Source organism: Anomalospiza imberbis, chromosome 18 (assembly GCF_031753505.1).
Source record: "Anomalospiza imberbis isolate Cuckoo-Finch-1a 21T00152 chromosome 18, ASM3175350v1, whole genome shotgun sequence".
Taxonomy (NCBI): Eukaryota; Metazoa; Chordata; class Aves; order Passeriformes; family Viduidae; genus Anomalospiza; species Anomalospiza imberbis.
In genome coordinates, this window is record NC_089698.1 from 10,691,598 (window position 1) to 10,710,096 (window position 18,499).

Consider the following 18,499-nt stretch of genomic DNA (forward strand, 5'->3'; position numbering starts at 1 on the left):
CAGTTCTGGTTTCAAGTTCAACTTCAGAGTCCTGCTCACTGGACTAATCTCTGGACACCATTTTTCTACTTGGCAGAGAAATTTGAGTTTTCAGGTCTGAAAGAATACTGAAGATGGAGTCACAGATACATGTATCACAGACTAATATCTTTGTCAATAAAAGTAGCATAAAAACCAAGCAAGCTAGGTCAGCTCTTCCATTGGTCTCCAAAGAACACCCAATTATTAGAGTGAGCATAACCATTTTTGATAAGTAAGCTGTTTTGGAAGCTGAACTGTTTGTTCCGAGTGCCACATAGACAGCTCTTGCTACTGGCAGAAGAGGCCTGTGAATCAGAGCCCGAAGTCTGATGCAAGAGAAATTTGGGCGTCTCAAGCTGATTTCCCCAGCAGAGAACAACCCTATTAGTTTGAGAAAGTCCCCTGCCTGCTTTCTCTCTGAGTAATTAAGAGTGAAATCCTCCTCTCAGTGACCCCAATGCTCTCAGCCTAGGCTGATTTACACATGAAAGGAACCCTCTGAGGGGCTTTCTCTCTTTCACATTCACAACCAGCCAGGACCTATAAATAAAACCTTTCTGAAAACAGGAGCTTTCAAAAAGGTCTGTGTATGTGCACAAACGTGTATGAGAGAAAGGGAATGACTGTGTGCACTCGAGGATGTGTGTTTGCATGCGTATGTGAGGCGTGGGTGAGAAGAATGTGCATTCACACACCAGCCCTCATGCAAACAAGTGTACTCAGAAAAGCATCTGCACGGATGCGGGAGCGTGCACAGGTGCTGGGGCCACTTACAGGAGCCAGAGGGCATGTCCAGGCTGCTTTCCAGCTAGCACAATTCCAGGGGTTCACCCCAGTCAGCTGAGTCATGCTAGAGTTACACACAGAAAACGAGAGCAGATTCAGACCCAACTGTGCATATGAGACCAAGCTTGTGAAGCACTTTACCTCCACAAAGCAGTAAAGTAATTGTAGGACAAACACCAGTGGTTTACACTGCTTTGGCTTTGACGTGGGAGGTAACACAGAATCAGGGCTCAGTTCCTACGGTTTTGAAAGAAGATGAGATTTTTAAGTGGTCACATCTTTTCAGCTGTCCGGGAGAGAGTGAGTTGTGTTGCATTTTCCAGGGCTGTCATTGTTCAAAAGTAAAATTTAGTTTTCTGGAACATTAAACCCCTCAAAGTTTGAAAAATAAACGACTAGACAGACGACCTGAAAATGAAGGTCAGGAAATCAAAAGGACTATGACTACCTTTAGAGTAGTTATAAAAACAAAAATGCCTAGATATGCATCTGAGTTGTCCCTCCCCCACTGTCCTGTTGATCCATGTGGCTACAAAGTCAGGCCAGGATATCTCCCCTTCCATGAGGTCTAGAGAGGATCCTACAAAACTTCCAGGAAACTTGGCAGTCAGTGGGACCCTGCCCTAATACAAAACAGGTGACACGGAGCTTGGAGCCAAGCCAGGACAGCCCACAGGGTTTCACAAAGCAGGTTCTGCTCTCTGGGTCTTTGTCCCTATAAGAGGTGACTTCTTAGGACCTGGCTACAACGCGGTAATTTCAGAACTGCAAATTTTTCTACTCCGCTACTCCTGACCAGCTGAATCATTTGCTTTACTGAATCTGTGCCCGTGCCGTATGCTAATGCCAGTAATCGGGATGTAGGTGTGTTAGAACCACTGCAGCTGCTCCACTGCTTGGGAGACTCCAGGGTGTGAGAGGGAGGCAGGAGAGGTGCTGCACCCTTCTGACTTCATCACTGCTAATCGCAGCTCTTGGATCTCTTCCCCTGCCCTCAATTCTTATGCAAACATTTAGAAGAAGTAGGCAGAAAAAAAGGCACAAAACAGGAGACATAAAGAGTGCAAAGCCTCACAGGAGCGCACAAAGCACAAAATGTCTCTTCTGCGTGTTCAAAAGACGCTTCCCAGCTCCTTGCGCTAGGCAGGAGTGTGTGAGCCGGGATTCAGAGCTCCCCTCCCACTGAGCTCGCAGCTAAAGCCCTCCCCCAGTTCCCAGGGTCTTCAAATGAAGATTTGCATAGTAGTTCCAGATCATTCCCGAGGGAAGGGACAATGGCTCTCTCAAGGCCCTCTTCCCCCCATCCCTCCCTCCCAAAGCTGATAAAGCACTGGTGAAAAGGGGAACAAAGGATTTACAGATGTCAGAATATTGATTTCTGCCGTTCCAGGACTACAGGGAGAAGATGAATAAAACTTTTGCCCCCAGAAACTTCGTAGAGTTTGAGACACTGACGCTATCTCTGCAGCACGAACTCCGCGTTTGTTAAAACTCTATCTGATGGAGGCAATATTGCTATTCGAGAGGGATGAGCAGGGCCCTGAAAACGCGAAAATCCACGGGGATGAGATTACAGCCTGCAGTTCCCGAGAGCGCATTTGTTGTTCCCAGACCTGATGAACGGAGGCCCTTCACTGCACGGTGAAAGCAGTTTGCCACCAGGCGGGCCGGGCCGGCATTGCTCCGGGCGCCGGCGGTACCTCCCTCCCGGCGCATCGTGACTCGCTGGTATCCTGCCCTCTCGCTGCCAGCCACCGCTGCACCTGGGAAAAGTAACTGAAAGGAAGGTGAAAGTCTTTGAGTCTTTGGCAAGTGGCCTTTGATTCGGAATCAGGGTGGAATGGAGGTTCTCAAAACTCACTAAATTTCGGGCCATCACCTGAAAGCCAAAGCCTTCTGCTCCCACAACACTACTGTGCACATGGACAGACAACCAGAGCTTGCTTTTGCACTACAAACATTCCTTTTCACTGTACTGCATCAACTCTACCGAACTCCACCTGCACCAGCTCCCTGCAATCGTTCAAATTGTGCTAAACAGAACAGCAACACCATCAAAGTGTCACATGTCACTTGCTGCACGCCCAGCAGGACACTGGTACTGGGCAGCCAAGTGAGTTAACAGGAGTTCTGGCCTGACCTCCACCTGTCCCACCTCTACTCTGAAACAGCTTTCTCTCAGTGACTGGCTACTACCACTTTATACACATACATACATACATATATATATATTTAATATTTTTTTTTCCTGTCCCTTTTCAGAGCTAACTCTGTAGCATTTCTGCACTCAGAAAGTTCCGGGGATGCTGGATCTTTTGTAAAAAGGTAGCTGATGAAAATTCCTCAAAATGTTGGATTTAGGCCTGGATTTTTAAAGGTGATAAGGTATTTTCTAAATCAAGCTCTAGGCCCTCAGATAGGTCAGCTGGGGGAAAACCATACCTGAAACCCTTTCTGCAGGGCACAGTAGTGAGTTTGAGAGGGGCTTCCCATGCCATGGGTCAATAATTCAGTCAGAGCTGCAGAGCCAGAGCTGACTGTTCCCTCATTTCCCACACACCTTTGTAAAAACACATGCTGTCAGGAGGACTGCAATAATCACAGTGATAATAACCATCACATATTGTAGGGTTAAACACATTTCATACAACTACATCAAAACATTAATCACAATACTCTTAAAATATCTAGGTTTCTTTCAATACCTGCCTGTCTTCCCTCAGCTAAAAGAAATTATTCTTACGGAATCTTTTGTGTCTCCCAGCAGTCACTCCTAATTTACATTTAAAGATGTGAATCAGACCCACTAAACTCCTGATACACCTCATACAGAGATTAATCACAGCTGTTGGGATGATGAAGACTAAGACAGACCCATTTTACATCAGTGTAACTCAGACTGCAATGAACCTGCTACCACACTCCAGTTCAGGACAGACTTAAACCCCATTTTCAGTTGCTCTCCACGAGCCCCTTAGAGCTACATGGGTGAGCTCCTGGGGCAGCTGTGCTAAGAGGTGCCACCACTGCCTTCTCCTAAGGGCATTTTCCAGACTGTCAGAGGAGCAAAGGTGTCACGGAAAACCTGGGAGAAGCAAACCTTGGCTGCTCTCACCTCCTGCTTAACACATGCATGTTGTTTTGAGGCTGCAGCAGCACAGCTCACAAACCTGTTTTATTTTAGAGAGAATTTTTCCTCATCCTAGACAGATGTTTGCTTATTTTGCTGGTTCTTTGTTTTCTCTTGTTCACAAACTTTACTGTCTGTTGCTTACTTAAAGGTTTTTTTGCTACAAACAAGAGTAGTTTTGTTTATGTAGCTCCTGCTACAAATTTGCTTTAGGATACAGAACTTAGTCTTAGTTCCATCACCGAAATATTGTACCACATAATTCTCAGATCTTCTGTTTTCCCCCAAAAATCCCCATGCAAATTCCTTTTAAATTAAAAGTCTGATACGTTAGACATGTCATAAGCCTGAATCCAAAGGATGAAGGTGTGGAAAGGCCAAATCTACCTCCAGTGTGGATTTAGCAAAGCAGGTGTGTGTGCACGTGGCAAGCCCCGGTGCTTTGAGGGCTGCTTTGTACAAAATGCATCATGACCATGCTGACAGAACGCTTGTGCAGGTACACACAGTACCTGGGAATAACTTCTTTCAGTATGGGAGCAAAGCTGTCCTTAAAACTATTTATTAATTAAAATCATACAAAAGCAAAGTACTGGAAGAGGTTATTGTAATTTTAAAAAAAATAAGAGAAGAACAAAGAAACCAAAGCACTTTTAACAGTTTACAGTGCCCAGATAAAGTAAATAACTGAGCAATATTTTTATGCCAAGGTGTGTTTCACAACAGCCTTCCAAGGTTCTGGCCATCTTACTATTCCTTTATACTACACAGTAAATTGGACACAAGCCCTGCTCTGAGTGAAAATGGGTAAAGAAATCCTGTTCCCCAGCAGCAAACACATCTCCCCACCATCGTACAGCCATGCCACGCTGCATGCCTTGGTCTTGGCAACAGAGAAGTGACCAATTCCATGGGACCAAGGTGTGCACATGAGCAACCAACCTGCTCCTTCCAACAGCAACCTTGTTTGGAGTAAAACACAATTCCTTCATGCCATTCCTCTCAGACCAGCCCTTACCATCGTCCTTCCCAAAAGCTCCATTTCTTTGCTTTTTTACTGTTATAGTTTCTATAATCACCATGGCAATCTTCTCGTTTTGCTGTGCAGTTTTAAGTGCTGAAAAATGTACTGTCCACCTACACAGCTTCTGCCAAAAGTCAAACAGCCAGGCCCCAATAAAGAACTAAAAAGAGAATCTAGATATTTGTAAATTTTTTTTCCCTAGAGATCTTGTGTTCATTCAAGTAATGTTATTATTTCAGTAGAATCATCCCAGGAATCCGTGTAATTAAAAACACATTAGTGGTAACAGAATTGCACCATTTGAGGGCCCTTTGATCCCCTCATGCCTGGGACATCCCCAGCACTCTCCCTGACCCCACAGCCCGAGGACTTTCCACTCCCTGAACTACTCATCGCTCTCTGCCTGACAGGAGGATGTGGGCAGGTGAGGATCGGCCTCTTCTCCCTGGCAGTAGCAACAGGACAGGAGGAAATGGCCTCCAGCTGCACCAGGGGAGGTTAAGGTTGGACAGCAGGAGTAACTTCTCCACAGAAAGTGTGATCAGGCATTGGAATGGGCTGCTCAGGGAGGTGGTGGAATCACTGTCCCGGGAGGTGTCTGAGGAAAAACTGGACACGGCAATGTTCGCTCAGAGGACGGAGACGATGCTGCCCGAGTGCCATGGTCTGACTGACACGGCAATGTTCGCTCAGAGGACGGACACGATGCTGCCCGAGTGCCATGGTCTGACTGACACGGCAATGTTCGCTCAGAGGACGGACACGATGCTGCCCGAGTGCCATGGTCTGACTGACACGGCAATGTTCGCTCAGAGGACGGAGACGATGCTGCCCGAGTGCCATGGTCTGACTGACACGGCAATGTTCGCTCAGAGGACGGACACGATGCTGCCCGAGGTCCCCTCCCAGCTACGCGAGTCAGCGGCTCTGTCACCGCCTCCGGGCCCAGCTCCCTCAGCCCCGACCGGGCCCGCTCCGCCCTCAGCCCCAAGATGGCGCCGGCCCGCCCCTCAGGCCACTCCGCGTGACGTCATGCCCCGCCCCTCCCGCGCAGGGCGGCGCGTGCGCGCGGGCGGCCCCGCTCAAGGTCAGCGCGGCCGCTGCTGCCGTCGGTTCCGCCCGGCGCGGTTCCGGTTCCGGTCCCGGTCCCGGTGTGCGGACAGGAGGACATGGCGGCCCTCGGACGGGTGTCCCGCCTGCTGCTCGGCGCCGCCGCCCCGCGCTCCCTGCCGGCGCGCGGCATGGCGGCGGCCGGGGCACACGAGGAGGGCGGAGGTAACGGGGCTCTGCGGGGCGAGGGCGGAGCCGGGGCCCGCGGCTGCCCTTGACAGTCGGTGCCCTTCGCTGCGGGAACGGGGCATGGCAGACGCTCGGTGTGGGCCCCCGCCGGGGCTTACACCGTGAGCCCGGATCCCTGTTAGGGACGCGGAGGGGACCCGCGCTGCAGTGAGGGCCGCAGGGTTCATCAGTGCCTCGTTAAGGCGCTAATTGCGGTCACCGCGCCGTCGGGTCGGTAACGCTGATGAAAGCCGAGGTTGTTGTTCTAACCGCTGTCCCGCTGCCCCCGCCCAGCCCGCATGTGGAAGACGTTGACCTTCGTGGTGGCGCTGCCCAGCGTGGCCGTGTGCATGCTGAACTGCTACCTGAAGGCACAGCACGGGCACGAGCGGCCCGAGTTCCTGCCCTACTCCCACCTCCGCATCAGGACCAAGGTACTTCTGCCCGCGCCGCTTTGCAGCCCTCGGTTCCTCCACGGCTGCAGAGCTTCCGCTGACATTGCCATTTTCCTTTCTCCACTGCTGCATCAGGCGGCTGTGGTACCAGCTCGCGGCTGTTTCTGAGGCAGTAAGGGTTTGTCACAGCTCTGATGAAGTACCCATGACATTCACAGGCCTTCCCACCCCAGAGTGATCTTCCTAATGTCTTGCTGAAAAATGTTTCGGTCCTAGAGCTGCTGTACTTAAAAGTAAAACAGATCTAAAAGGTAGAAGTGGAGATCCCAAAAACTAAAAATTGGGGTCTTCATAACACAGCACGGTGGATGTTTCAGTAAGAGCAAAGATTGTGCTGTTCAGAGACTGTGGCTCCCAGCTAAGGGAGAGAGTTTTCCAGTTCTAGCTTCCTATACCCTGGGAGCCAGCTTGCTTAATTCACCAGCCTGTCAAGCTGTGTGATCATAAAAGGTTGGAGTCCAACCTTTGACTCATCTCCACCCTGTCGACCAGATGCTGGCACTAAGTGCTACATCCAGTCTACACCTAAACACCTCCAAGGGACGGTGACCCCAGCAGCCTGGGCAATTTGTCCCAATGTTTAGCACCCCTTTTTGTGAAGAAATTCCTCCTGATGTCCAGCCTGAACCTTCCGTGGCACAGCTTGAGGCTATTTCCTCGTGTCCTGTCACTAATAACCTGTGAGAATTGATGTTTGAGTCTGTACTGTTCTTGGTTTCAGGTGCTGTAGGGATTGTTCACGAGCTGCCACTGGCTCATTTTCTTTCTTCTTTCAACAGCGTTTCCCCTGGGGTGATGGGAATAAAACTCTGTTTCACAACCCCCACGTTAACGCTCTCCCAACTGGTTATGAAGAATAAAACCAAGATCCTGACAACAGCCGGAACTTTGGTTCTCCCCATCATGAACCAGAATGTTGAGTGGGAACCATCATTTCTGGGGTCATAGTTTCAGAAACTCTGTTTCTTCTGAGATGAAGCTGAATGGTGTTGTGGCCCCCGTGTGTACTTGTGAAGGGGCCCTTTAAATAAACAACTCTGAACGTGAATTTGGTATTTGACTTGTTTACCTGAATCCTTAGGAGTTTTCTAGTTCAGTGTTGGCATAAAGCATTAAAGTTTCCCACAGGACAGAGTGCAGGAGCAAAGGGGTTTGACTGCCTGAATGGTAACACATGTTCCTGTCTGTAACACAAACAACAGGAATGCATTTGGCATAGGACATGAATCAATTTCATATTCTTCGTGTCTGGTTTAACTGATGACTCTAAACTCACAGCCAGAACAGATACGTAGATTAAAATTCAGTATATACTGAAGCACATTCTCCATTATCAGCTTTTGCAATATTTATTAACAGTCATGAAGGTGATTTTCTCTTGGTCCCTTCTGGCAGAGGGAGTGGCAGCAAAGATGTTGAGCTAAGCTCTGCCTTCACACTGTTCACCTTCAGCTCTCAAATTTTCAGGTGTATCAGCACATATCTTGCTCACCACCCTGCTTTCCATAAAGCTGCAGTCTGTACAAAGTCTCTCACACAGGTTTTGCAGAAGAAAACACAATTTTGGTTCTACTGCTTATGTGTGTATAACGTGTACTGTGTCATGCAGAACCTGCTTGAAGCAGAAGGAAATAGCCAACAGCATGAGCCTGTGCCAGTACAGCTTTAATTTTCAAGTTTTTGCTCACTGCAAGTCAACCATTTTCAAGTTCTTACTATAACTTCTGTATTTTTTGCACAATGTGAAACTGAGCTCTATCTCAGCTGTCATTAACGTGGTTCTTCCCAAAAGGTAGAACACAGCAGCTGCTTTGGCATCTTGCCGTTGAAGGGAGTGATGGATGGGAAGAGAGAATCTCAAAGTGGTACTGCAGGATGCCCTTCCCCGTGCTTCCATGTGATTTTTTTGTCTGCTTACCAGTTTGTTGAGACAAAGTTTTCCTGTGTTGAAAGTACAAGGCACTGATGGGCACAGTTGTTTTAAAGCTGACAAAGTCATGTTACACTTAGCCCTACATGAAGATCATAGAAAAGCAAACTGGTTTTGTGTGTTATTCCTTAAAAAAGAAAAGCTACAGTCAGCTGTCTCCAAAATGCTGTTTATAGATTCTTCCCTTAGACCTGCTGCACTTTGCCAAAAGCCTGTTTTTTCAGTGCTGTATTTCAGCCCTGTGCTGACACTGTAGGAGCTCTCTGCACCTGAGAACAGGAGGGTGGCTCACCTGGCTCTGTGACTGGCACAGGAACAGCCTCAGGCTGCAGCACTTCTGATCTCTGCACAAGGCCCACAGGACTCAGTGTCTGGGGTCTGTGAGGGGCTGTGGTGCAGACAGGCCAGCTATAATGTTTGAGAACTGCATCTTTTTTTTTTTTTTTAAGTAAAACCTTTAAATAATTAGTAGTAATTAAAAGCAGAGAGTGAAGCTTTCTTTTTTTTTTTCTCACTGTAATTCTAGAATTATGAAGTTATCTTTTGTCCCCAGGCCATAATATCTTTTTTACCTGTGTTGGTGAAAGGAGAGGGGCAAGCTTTGCCTCATCCCTGTGTGAGGATCAAACTCCAGAAATGTGTAATGCTAAAGGAGAGAGAATTCAAGTTCATGGATGTGTTGGTACCTCAGAAAAGGCTGAAGTAACCTCTGCATTCAAAGGCTTCTCTTCAGCTGCTGAGCAGGCCACTTCCATCCCTCCTAGGGGGCACAATCAGACTCTAGTGCACAGTTACCTACTTGAACAAAATATAACCTGGTTGTATTTATTTTAGCCAAGCTGTTGCAGGTCCACTAGTGCTCTTAAACCATCTCTGTAGCCGACACAAAATAGTGCTTAAGCCCTTCAGCATTCAGCATTACAAGAAACTAATTTCATCACCAAAACTCAGCAGCATAGAGATGACAGAAAGAACATCAACCCCCTTCATATTCTTTTGAAACACTTTCAAGAGTTACATACATAAGCAAGAGCAGTCAGTCAAAAAGAACCCACCTCAGCCCACGGCAAGCAGCATTGCCCCATTACAGAGTACATTCAGCAGGAAGTTAGTTCACATGGAGTTTTAAGCCGTTAGATGCTGAACCACCGCCAAGTTTCACTGGCAAGGAGGCAGCAGTTACCGCACGATCCAGTCTTTTTTTTTTTTTTTTTCTTTCAGCTGTTTGTTTTCACAAGCAGAGAATATCTGTCACTTCCTAGAAGGCAGTTAACAAAGGTCTTCTCCAGGTGGCATGTGTGGTACACCTGGTGATGGCTTAGTCCAAAGGCTCCTCTTAGTGACTCCAGCCATACAGCCAACATCAAGAGGAGTTTTCAGTTTTTCCTTTACTTGGGCCCATGAACTCCAGGCCCTCAATGGGTATGTCCTTTTCCTTGATTGCTTTCTGAAAAGAAGAAAAAGAAAACCAAATAATTAAATTCAGCACTTCTTTATAGGGCTACGTGATGTTCTCTTTGGTACGAAACACAGAACCACAGAATCAGTCAGGCTGTAAAACAGCTCTGAGATCATCGAGTCCAACCTATGACCCATGAGTAATAAAAGCACCGTGTCAACCAGACCATGGCCATGCCCAGGCTCTCCCTAAACCCTGACTACACCACCTCCCTGGGCAGCCCATTCCAACGTCTGATCACCCTTTCTGTGAAAAAATTCCTCCTAATGTCCAACCTAAACCTCCCTGCTGCAGCTTAAATCTGTAACCTCTTGTGCTAACGCTTGTTGCCTGAATAGAAATCATGTAAAAACACAAGTGATCTAGAAAAAGTAATCTTAAAGGCTGGTTTGAATAAAGCTTCAGCGTTTGAGTTGCTGAAGGACGTACTGAGAACTCCCTGAACTACAGTCGGTCTGACAGAAACGTGCTGCAGCCCCTACACAGCGGCCTTAAGAAGCACAATAAAAACAGGAGACGCCTGGAAAATACTCCATGTCATGACCAGGGCATGACCATGACAGACCAGGGCGAGAGAAACGCAGAGCTGCGTGTGGGGCCGCTGGTGAGGCCTGAGGCTGCCCTGGGCTAGCGGGCCGGCGGTAGGAAGGGTCAGCGGGGGGAAGGACGCTCGGGGACGGCGTGAAGGAGGCCGGGCCGGACGCACCTGCACGCAGAGCTGGTAGCGCTTGAAGAGCTGCCCGCAGGGGTCGCCGGCGCTGTCGCCCTTGAGGAACTTCTCGGCGAACCAGCGGTTGAAGCACTGGTCGTACTCGCGCTTCAGCTCGGTGCACGCCTCACCCACGCTGTTCATCGCGCCGCGCCGGGCCGGGCCGGGCCGGGCCGGGCGCGCCGCCCCGTGACGCACATCCGGCGCGCCGGCGGCGTCCCGCGATGCGCGCGCTGCTCGTCGGGCGGTGGCTCCGCGCCGGGCGGGGTCCCCCGCGCCCCGAGAGCCGGCACGGCGGGCCCCGGCCGCACGGAGCGCTCCGGGTAACGCCGCGGACACCGCTCCGGGTAACGCCGCGGACACCGCTCCGGGCAGCGGCAGCAGCGTCAAACACCGGCTGCGTTCCCGCTGAAGGGACAGCAAGCGGCGGGTCCCTGCCAGTGGCCTGGATTTGATGACCTTAAAGGTCTTTTCCAGCCTTAGCGATCTTAGGATTCTTTGTAAACTCCGGTTTTGACGCGTAACAAGTGTCTAATTAAAAGAAAGTAGCACTGTTAAACTTGCTAATTTTTGACTTTGTCCGTATTGATGCTTTTGTGCAGCACAAGGTGTCGGTGGAAGTGCTGGACCGCTTGGAGCACCTGGCCCTGGTGGATTTCCGGGATTCGGCGAGCGTGGAGCGGCTGCACAAAGCGATCCAGTTTGCTGATCAGCTTCATCAAGTAAACACCGACGGCGTGGAACCGATGGATTCAGTGCTGGAGGACAGGTGGTGAATCGCAGCAGCCTCCTTTTATCTGTTAATGCCTCAGACTGTTTGCTTCTGGGACCTCTTTTCCCTGGGAATCACCATGCACGTGGCCCCTTTGCTCAAAACGTCTTCCTGTGGTTGTGTGTGGGAGAAAGGTGTCATTGGCACGTGTAATTTTTATGTGTGAGCAAAGCAAAGGTGAACTTCAGTTCTTTAATCTGTCTTAACTGTCACACTGCTCCCCAGATGCCTGCCAGTGCCATTCTTGGGTGCTTCAAAATGTTCCAGTAGTTGTCTCAGTGTTTATTTAAGAGATCAAAACCAGATTTGGAGATAAGCCACCCTTCCTACCTCATATTCACAGAACAGCTTAAAGACAACCAGTAATCTTTGTCTTTCAGGTGTCTGTATCTCAGACAAGATGATGTGACAGAAGGCAACTGCACCAAAGAACTGCTGGAAAATGCCAGAGAGAAAGTAGAGGAGTATTTTGTAGCTCCACCAGGTATTGACTTGCTTACAAAAATCTCTTAATCTCACCTGAATTAACCTGAAGAAAATAACCTGCCATAGCTGCATTTACTTTCAGAAATACTAGTCAGTAATAGAGAGCAGTAAAAGAAATGACTGTAGCCATCTGTGTAAAACAGTGTGCAGTTTATTAGTCCAGAAGCAGCACAGAGGCTGGCCTGACTCTGAAGTTACTGCACATGTTGAGAAATTCCTTACAGGAAGTCAGGCAGGACTTACTTTCCTGACTTTCTCAGGATATTTAGGCAGCCTGTACACGGAGTAAACTGCAGAAGCACTTCCATGCCAAGGTGTCCTGCCCACAAGGTAACTTACAGCTGGTCTCACACAACTTGTTTTATGTTTTCTCTCAGGTAACATCCCTTTACCAAAGCTGGAAGAAGGAGAGACTTTTCTGCAGGGCTCTTAGTGACAGCCCAGAGCCTAAATGCCCTTTGAGTATTTTATTTGGGGGAAATGGAAGTTTTGTGCAGTCACAGCTGAAACACACTGGCATGTATTTTGGTCAAAAGAAGAGCACTTGCAAGACAGAAGAAAGAAAGTGTAAAAGTTTAGTAGTGCTGCTGGAATATTCAATGTCTCTGAAGCTGGATGGCAGCATGGCAGATGATCTTGGTGCTTTTATTTGCAAAGTGAATTTGCTGTCTGGAGGTGAGAGCAAACCCTCGTCCCACTCTTCATTGTGCAATTACCTAATTATTTGTTTAAGCATCCATAATATACTCATATAGATGCATAAAACATGTAATTACTAAGATACTCGAATTCTTTCAAGGGTATTGAAATAAAGCCTGTATTTAACACCACTGATCCAATTCTCTGCAAAGCTGTAACACTGTATTATTGCTTTAGCCTCAGACTTGTCACGATTCACACCCTGCAAATGTTGAAGTTTTACAAATATACAAGCTCAGCCTGTAAGTAATTTATGAGGTGTATAGAAATCATAACAAGGAAAGACTTCAAATATCTGTCAAACAATATGATTAATACCACAATCGTAATATCAAGTAATTCCCATTTTGAGAAGTTCCCCCTTTGATCTGTCCATTTTGGCCTCTTCTTTTGACCATCAGAGAGAATGGGGAAAAAGGAAGAGGAATTTGAGAGGGAACTGAATGGCTGCAGGAGCTTGTAACCCAAAATAGCATCGAGTAACTATTTAAAGGCAACAGCTAAACCAACAATTTGGACAAGATGATCCCACACTCCCAATGCAGCACAGGCTAAACTTAAAACTGCCAGTTCAGTGCTGCTCCCACACACTCCAGTGAGAGAACAGACTGCCTGATGCTTGTTCCCTGCAGCCCAAGCCTCAAAGTGGAAAACGCACATCTCCTTAATGAAGGGGCTTGATGCAACTTCACCACAAATAAGGGAATTACAACCTTGACTCAGACACCTGTAACCACCAAAAAGAAAAGCTCACAGAGGGCAGATGAGCTGCCTGTGGGGCAGGGCATGTCAGTGCCTCAGTGGGTCTAACACTGGTGGTGCTGAGCCCCCCTGGGCCCTGGGTGCACTTTGAGAGAGGGAGAGAGACCCCTCATGTGCTAGCTCCCCTGCATTCACTGCAGCCCTCAGTAAATGGATCCAGTTTCTCTGGAGACCATGGAGACAACCTCATTTAGAGCTGCTGACATTTTTCCACCACCACAAAACTGTAGATATAAAATTGGATTGGAAGCTCTTGCATATAAACCAGGTTTACATAGAAAATTTCAATGTGGAGATTACTTCGCCTTTGTGGAAAGAAAAAGAAGATGGAAGTTGTTTTATTGCTAATAATGATTATTTCATGTTTTGGTATTAACTAGGAGCCCCAGGAAGCCCCAGGAAAAAGCTCTGTTAGTAAAGTGATGGGTTGTGCAACACAGAGTAAAAAACCACCTCTGCAACTCAGAGTAAAAACCCACCTCATGAAAAGTGCTTACAGCCTAAACTGGGAGAGCAATCTCATGAGATACCTTATCCATTACCCAGTCTTCTTCAGCACCTCCTCTACCCCAGCTATCATCTCCTGTGTTTATTTGTTCTGCCTTTCCCTGCAGCTCTGTCCCGAGGGAAACTGCACTTTTATACTCTTGATTAACAAGCAGGACTCTCATGTATCCCAGGCTTTAATGTTTCTCATTAACAACGTGCCTCTCACCCACACTGACATTTCCTGCAGTCGTCATCACAATTGTTCCTTCAGCAAACCATTTCTTAATAAATGCGGAGAAATCTGCCTGCAGCTACCAAACACAACCACCTCCTCAGAGATTTCGTGGGTGTTTCTGAACTTCAGTGGAAGCACTTGGAGGATTGTTAAATGCTTCCATTCTGTCAGCACAAAACTGTCCAGTACTCAACGAACTACCGCAAGTGCTGCAGATACTGAACACAGTTCTGGAAATTAATTAATTACTGTGGCCCCAAGACCACTCAAAACTTCACGTTTCTAGCAAAAGAACACAAGCAAAGTTGTGAATTGTATCTCTAATTGGAGTGCTAAAACCTGGGAGTCAGGAGTTATTCCTGAGGTATTCTAGAGTGACAAAAGTATTACATTATGCAGTTTCAGTATTTCTGGGGGCCGTGTATTCTTCTGAGGTTGCCTTAGAGTTTGCAAAAGCAAAGAGTTGCTTGCAGTTATGCTGCTTTTGCTCTGAATGACACTGAGCAGGTAACTACACTGTATGAATATGCAAAATATTTACATTTCAAGTGAGGTGAATGACTGCTCTTGAGGTGGGCTTTTTAAAAATTCTACAAGGAAATGGGAGTCCTACCAACCAGTATTTAAAAACCTCTTTTAAATCATCCTGTGCTGTTTGCTGTAGACATGGTTCAGAGTCCTGTTATTAACAGATCACCGGCTGTGGAAGACTCAACAGCAATGTTCTATCTGCTGACAAGAGTGTAAGCAGAAAGTGCCCCAGGGAGAGTGAAACTAAGAAAACAGAGCACTGAGGTTCTACCAAAACATCTTGCTTCATTTAAACAAAAAAAAACAAACCTCCAAAACAAAACCAACCCAACCAACCAACCAAAATAACCCCCAAACCAAACACAAACAAAAAAGACAAGAGTTGCAGAAATAGTGATGTCTGCAAAAGATGGCATAAAAGTCTGATAGATTTGGTTCACTAAAGGAACAACGTTTGCAGCTGACTTGATCCTACCCAGTAAACATGGGTCAGAGATTTCTACCAGAGGTCATTTAGTGTGACTTGAAAAGACACAACTGAAAACAGACAAGTGAACAGGACAGGTGATCAAGTGCCACTCTCAAGCTATGGATCTCCGTCCTTTGACATGGGTGGACTTCACTCCCAGCAAAGGGTCTATTACTGAAACAGCTGCCCCAGGTGATATCCCAGTATTCTTTCAGTAATATCACATACTGTTGAAAGGGCTATTCCCAACAAGAGCTTGTTCCAAAGAGAAACAAAGTCTCTTATTGGTCAGAGTCATCATCTCTGTGATCCAGGCTGGGGCAAGTAATAAAATGGCTTTTGGGGCCCACATATCAGCTATGGAAAGGTGTTTTACAGAAGCTGGTGGACACAGCTTCTATAAACAGCTGGGGCATTGCAATGCCTTGGAGACTGAGCATACTTTAAGGAACAAGTTTTTTACCCAGGATCACCTGATGACGATGCCACACAGAATCACAGAATTAGATTAGGAAAGACTTCTGAAATTTTCAAGTCCAGTCGGTGACCGAACACCACCATGCCAAGCAGACCACGGCACTCAGTGTCATGTCCAGTCTTTCGTTGAACACCTCCAGGGACAGGGACACCACCCTTGGGCAGCCCCTTCCAGTCTCTAACCACCAGTTCTGTGAAGAAAGTCCTCCTAACGTCCAACCTAAGCGTCCCCTGGCGCAGCAGACCAGTAGCTCGGGAGTCAGGGGTGGAAGCTTTCCATGCAGAGCCCAAACCCACGAGATCATCCCAGAGGGTGCGCCCTGCTCTCCCGTCACCTCCCGCACTCCGCGGGTCGCCATGGGAACGGACGCGGAGCATCCCGGGCCGCAAGACAACGCCGCAGTAAAACCCGGCCGGGCGCCGCGCCGCAGCCAATGGGCGCTCAGGGAACGGCAGCACTGGCCAATGGGCGCCCGGGAGGCGGTGCCGGTGGCCAATGGGGGGCGGCCGGCGCGCAGGGGGCGGGGCAGAGGCGCTGCGAGGCGCGCACGGAGCAGAGCGCAGCGCCGTCCGCTCTGCAGCGCCCGAGCGGTGAGGGACGGGGCGCGGGCGCTCCAGAGACTCAGCCCTCCCGGAGCCCGGGCACCTCGCGTGTCCCGGCGGCTCCTCCGTGCCTGGGCTCTTCCCCGGCCGCCGCCTCCGGTTTCCCCGCATCCCCGGCAGCTGCCGGGGTGGCGGCACCCTGTAGCCATGCGGGACCCCGAGCCCTTGGCCGCGCGTGCCGGGCTTTCTTGGCCTCCCTCGGGGGAGCGAAGGGCCGTCGGGCCGGGCGATGCAGCGGCCGCGCTCTCTCGCGGAGCTCCCGGGCGGCGCCGGGCTGGAGCGGGGCTGGGGCGGGCCGGGAGGGCGGCGGTGCGTGTGTGGCTCCCGGCCGGAGAGCGGGTGCTGGACGTGAGCCGGCGTTTGAGCCGCCGCCGCCGCTCGGGCCGTGCCCGTGCCCGTGCCCGTGCCCGTGCCCGGCACGCCCAGCCAGGGCGGGGGCACCGCGCGGCGATACGGGGGCTGCTTGGCAGCAGGTGGTTCTGGCAGGTGCTCCTGCAACTTTGAATTTCCTTCTTTTTCTCTCCAAGCAGGCAATCATGAGTGATCGAAAGGCAGTGATCAAAAATGCGGACATGTCAGAAGAGATGCAGCAAGACTCGGTGGAATGTGCAACTCAAGCCTTGGAGAAATACAACATTGAGAAGGACATCGCTGCTCACATAAAGAAGGTAGATGTTGGCTTGTTATGTGCTCATGAAAAATCAATCGGGGAGAACGCTGCTAGGCAAGTAGCTCTAGAGAAACGAGTTCTAGAGACACCAGATAATCAAGTTAGACTTTGTCTCTTTCTGTTCCATTCCCCACCCTTTATGTGGACCTTTCTAGGTCCTTCTGCTTTTCTCTTGTAGTGCCTAACACCTTTTCTGCCACTGTCCCGTTGTCCAGCTGAGCAGAGAGTGGCAGCTGACTGTCCCTGTGACTGATGAGCTGGTACAAGACACGGGCTCTGTGCAGCCTATTTAAAGAGTGGTGGTTTGCCGACCATGTAATAATGGGTTTGGTTTTTTGCCTTTCCCACCACATGTAAGACAAGCTGTTCATGCTAATGCTGAACAGATGGTTCATAGCTTACATTTTGTCACATTTTCTCTCTTGACTCCTACTGGGAGCTTGACTGAGCTGCAGGGAGCTGAAGGGTTTGGTTGAGCAGAACAGAAACTTCCATGTCCTCAGAAAAATCTCTTCAGCTGACAGCTGTTAGGTACTGCAGTATAAATCCACTGACTGCATGGGTATGCTCACTGTAGACCTGTACACAGGATTTTATTTGTAGCAGGCTCATGACAGCAGCATGTCACATCATCATCTCATGACCAGGTGTCAGGGATATGGCAGAGAATTTTCCATCAAGTGTCCTTTCAGCATCCTTACTGCAAAAAACAGCTAATGAAGTCAAAATACCAGTTTTGTTGGAGATTCAGAACAAGCAAATTCTTAGTAGTTATGGTTTGAGATCATGGCATGACTGCAGGGGAAAAGTTACCTCCCCAAACATATGTTTTAAGCTCATTCCTGCTCTGCTTGGAAGCACTTTTTTTTTTGTATGACTAAGCAGCAGATGAGTTATAAAGTGACAGATGATCCTTGTGCTTAAGAGCATATGCTGCTCCTTAATTGCCTTCTTCCAAAAGTGATACTTGTTATCAAGTGACAAATCATTGCCAAAAAAACCTCCCCAACTGTTAGACAATATTAGTATAATTACCATGAAAATGCTGACTTTCTAATTCTCAATTCTGTAGGAATTTGACAAGAAATACAATCCCACGTGGCACTGCATCGTGGGAAGGAACTTTGGCAGCTACGTGACTCATGAGACCAAGCACTTCATCTACTTCTACCTCGGCCAAGTCGCTATTCTTCTTTTCAAGTCTGGCTAGAACCATGGACTGTTACTGAAACTTGCATCCAGTTACAGGACTGCACACTGATTCCCACCTTCAGCCTTCCTGGGGAAACACATCTTGATCTTCAGGTCTTTTGTTGTGTTGTTAATGGTCAGGGATTTTGCTGTAGCGGCTGGTATTTTCATTGTGGCTATATATAGAAGCAAAAATGTCTTCCTTGTATTTATTTTCTTTCAAAAGATGGCTTCTTTGCTAATAAAACTGTTGGAACAAGTTTATCCCTTTGCCCTCTTGAATTACCCTCTTTTTTGCCATGCGAATGAAGGATGAACATCCC

The 18,499-nt window shown here is 48.4% G+C and overlaps 4 protein-coding genes across 4 annotated transcripts; 3 read left to right on the plus strand and 1 right to left on the minus strand.

The window, feature by feature from the left end:
- The first annotated feature begins 6,075 nt into the window (after window positions 1-6,075).
- COX6A1 (cytochrome c oxidase subunit 6A1) lies at window positions 6,076-7,742 on the plus strand. The gene is made up of 3 exons (XM_068208982.1): window positions 6,076-6,236; window positions 6,534-6,673; window positions 7,474-7,742. The coding sequence occupies exons 1-3, from the start codon at window positions 6,131-6,133 to the stop codon at window positions 7,552-7,554; spliced, it is 327 nt and encodes a 108-aa protein (XP_068065083.1). The 5' UTR covers window positions 6,076-6,130; the 3' UTR covers window positions 7,555-7,742.
- A 179-nt stretch (window positions 7,743-7,921) lies between these two features.
- On the minus strand, window positions 7,922-10,982 carry TRIAP1 (TP53 regulated inhibitor of apoptosis 1). The gene is made up of 2 exons (XM_068208983.1): window positions 10,790-10,982; window positions 7,922-10,071 (listed from the first exon to the last, which is right to left on the minus strand). The coding sequence occupies exons 1-2, from the start codon at window positions 10,934-10,936 to the stop codon at window positions 9,988-9,990; spliced, it is 231 nt and encodes a 76-aa protein (XP_068065084.1). The 5' UTR covers window positions 10,937-10,982; the 3' UTR covers window positions 7,922-9,987.
- A 34-nt stretch (window positions 10,983-11,016) lies between these two features.
- GATC (glutamyl-tRNA amidotransferase subunit C) lies at window positions 11,017-12,882 on the plus strand. The gene is made up of 4 exons (XM_068209256.1): window positions 11,017-11,139; window positions 11,395-11,561; window positions 11,945-12,048; window positions 12,428-12,882. The coding sequence occupies exons 1-4, from the start codon at window positions 11,017-11,019 to the stop codon at window positions 12,481-12,483; spliced, it is 450 nt and encodes a 149-aa protein (XP_068065357.1). The 3' UTR covers window positions 12,484-12,882.
- A 3,313-nt stretch (window positions 12,883-16,195) lies between these two features.
- Window positions 16,196-18,440, plus strand: LOC137484839 (dynein light chain 1, cytoplasmic). The gene is made up of 3 exons (XM_068208986.1): window positions 16,196-16,303; window positions 16,846-16,983; window positions 18,058-18,440. Exons 2-3 carry the CDS (start codon window positions 16,852-16,854, stop codon window positions 18,193-18,195), a joined length of 270 nt encoding a protein of 89 aa, XP_068065087.1. The 5' UTR covers window positions 16,196-16,303; window positions 16,846-16,851; the 3' UTR covers window positions 18,196-18,440.
- Window positions 18,441-18,499: the final 59 nt, after the last annotated feature.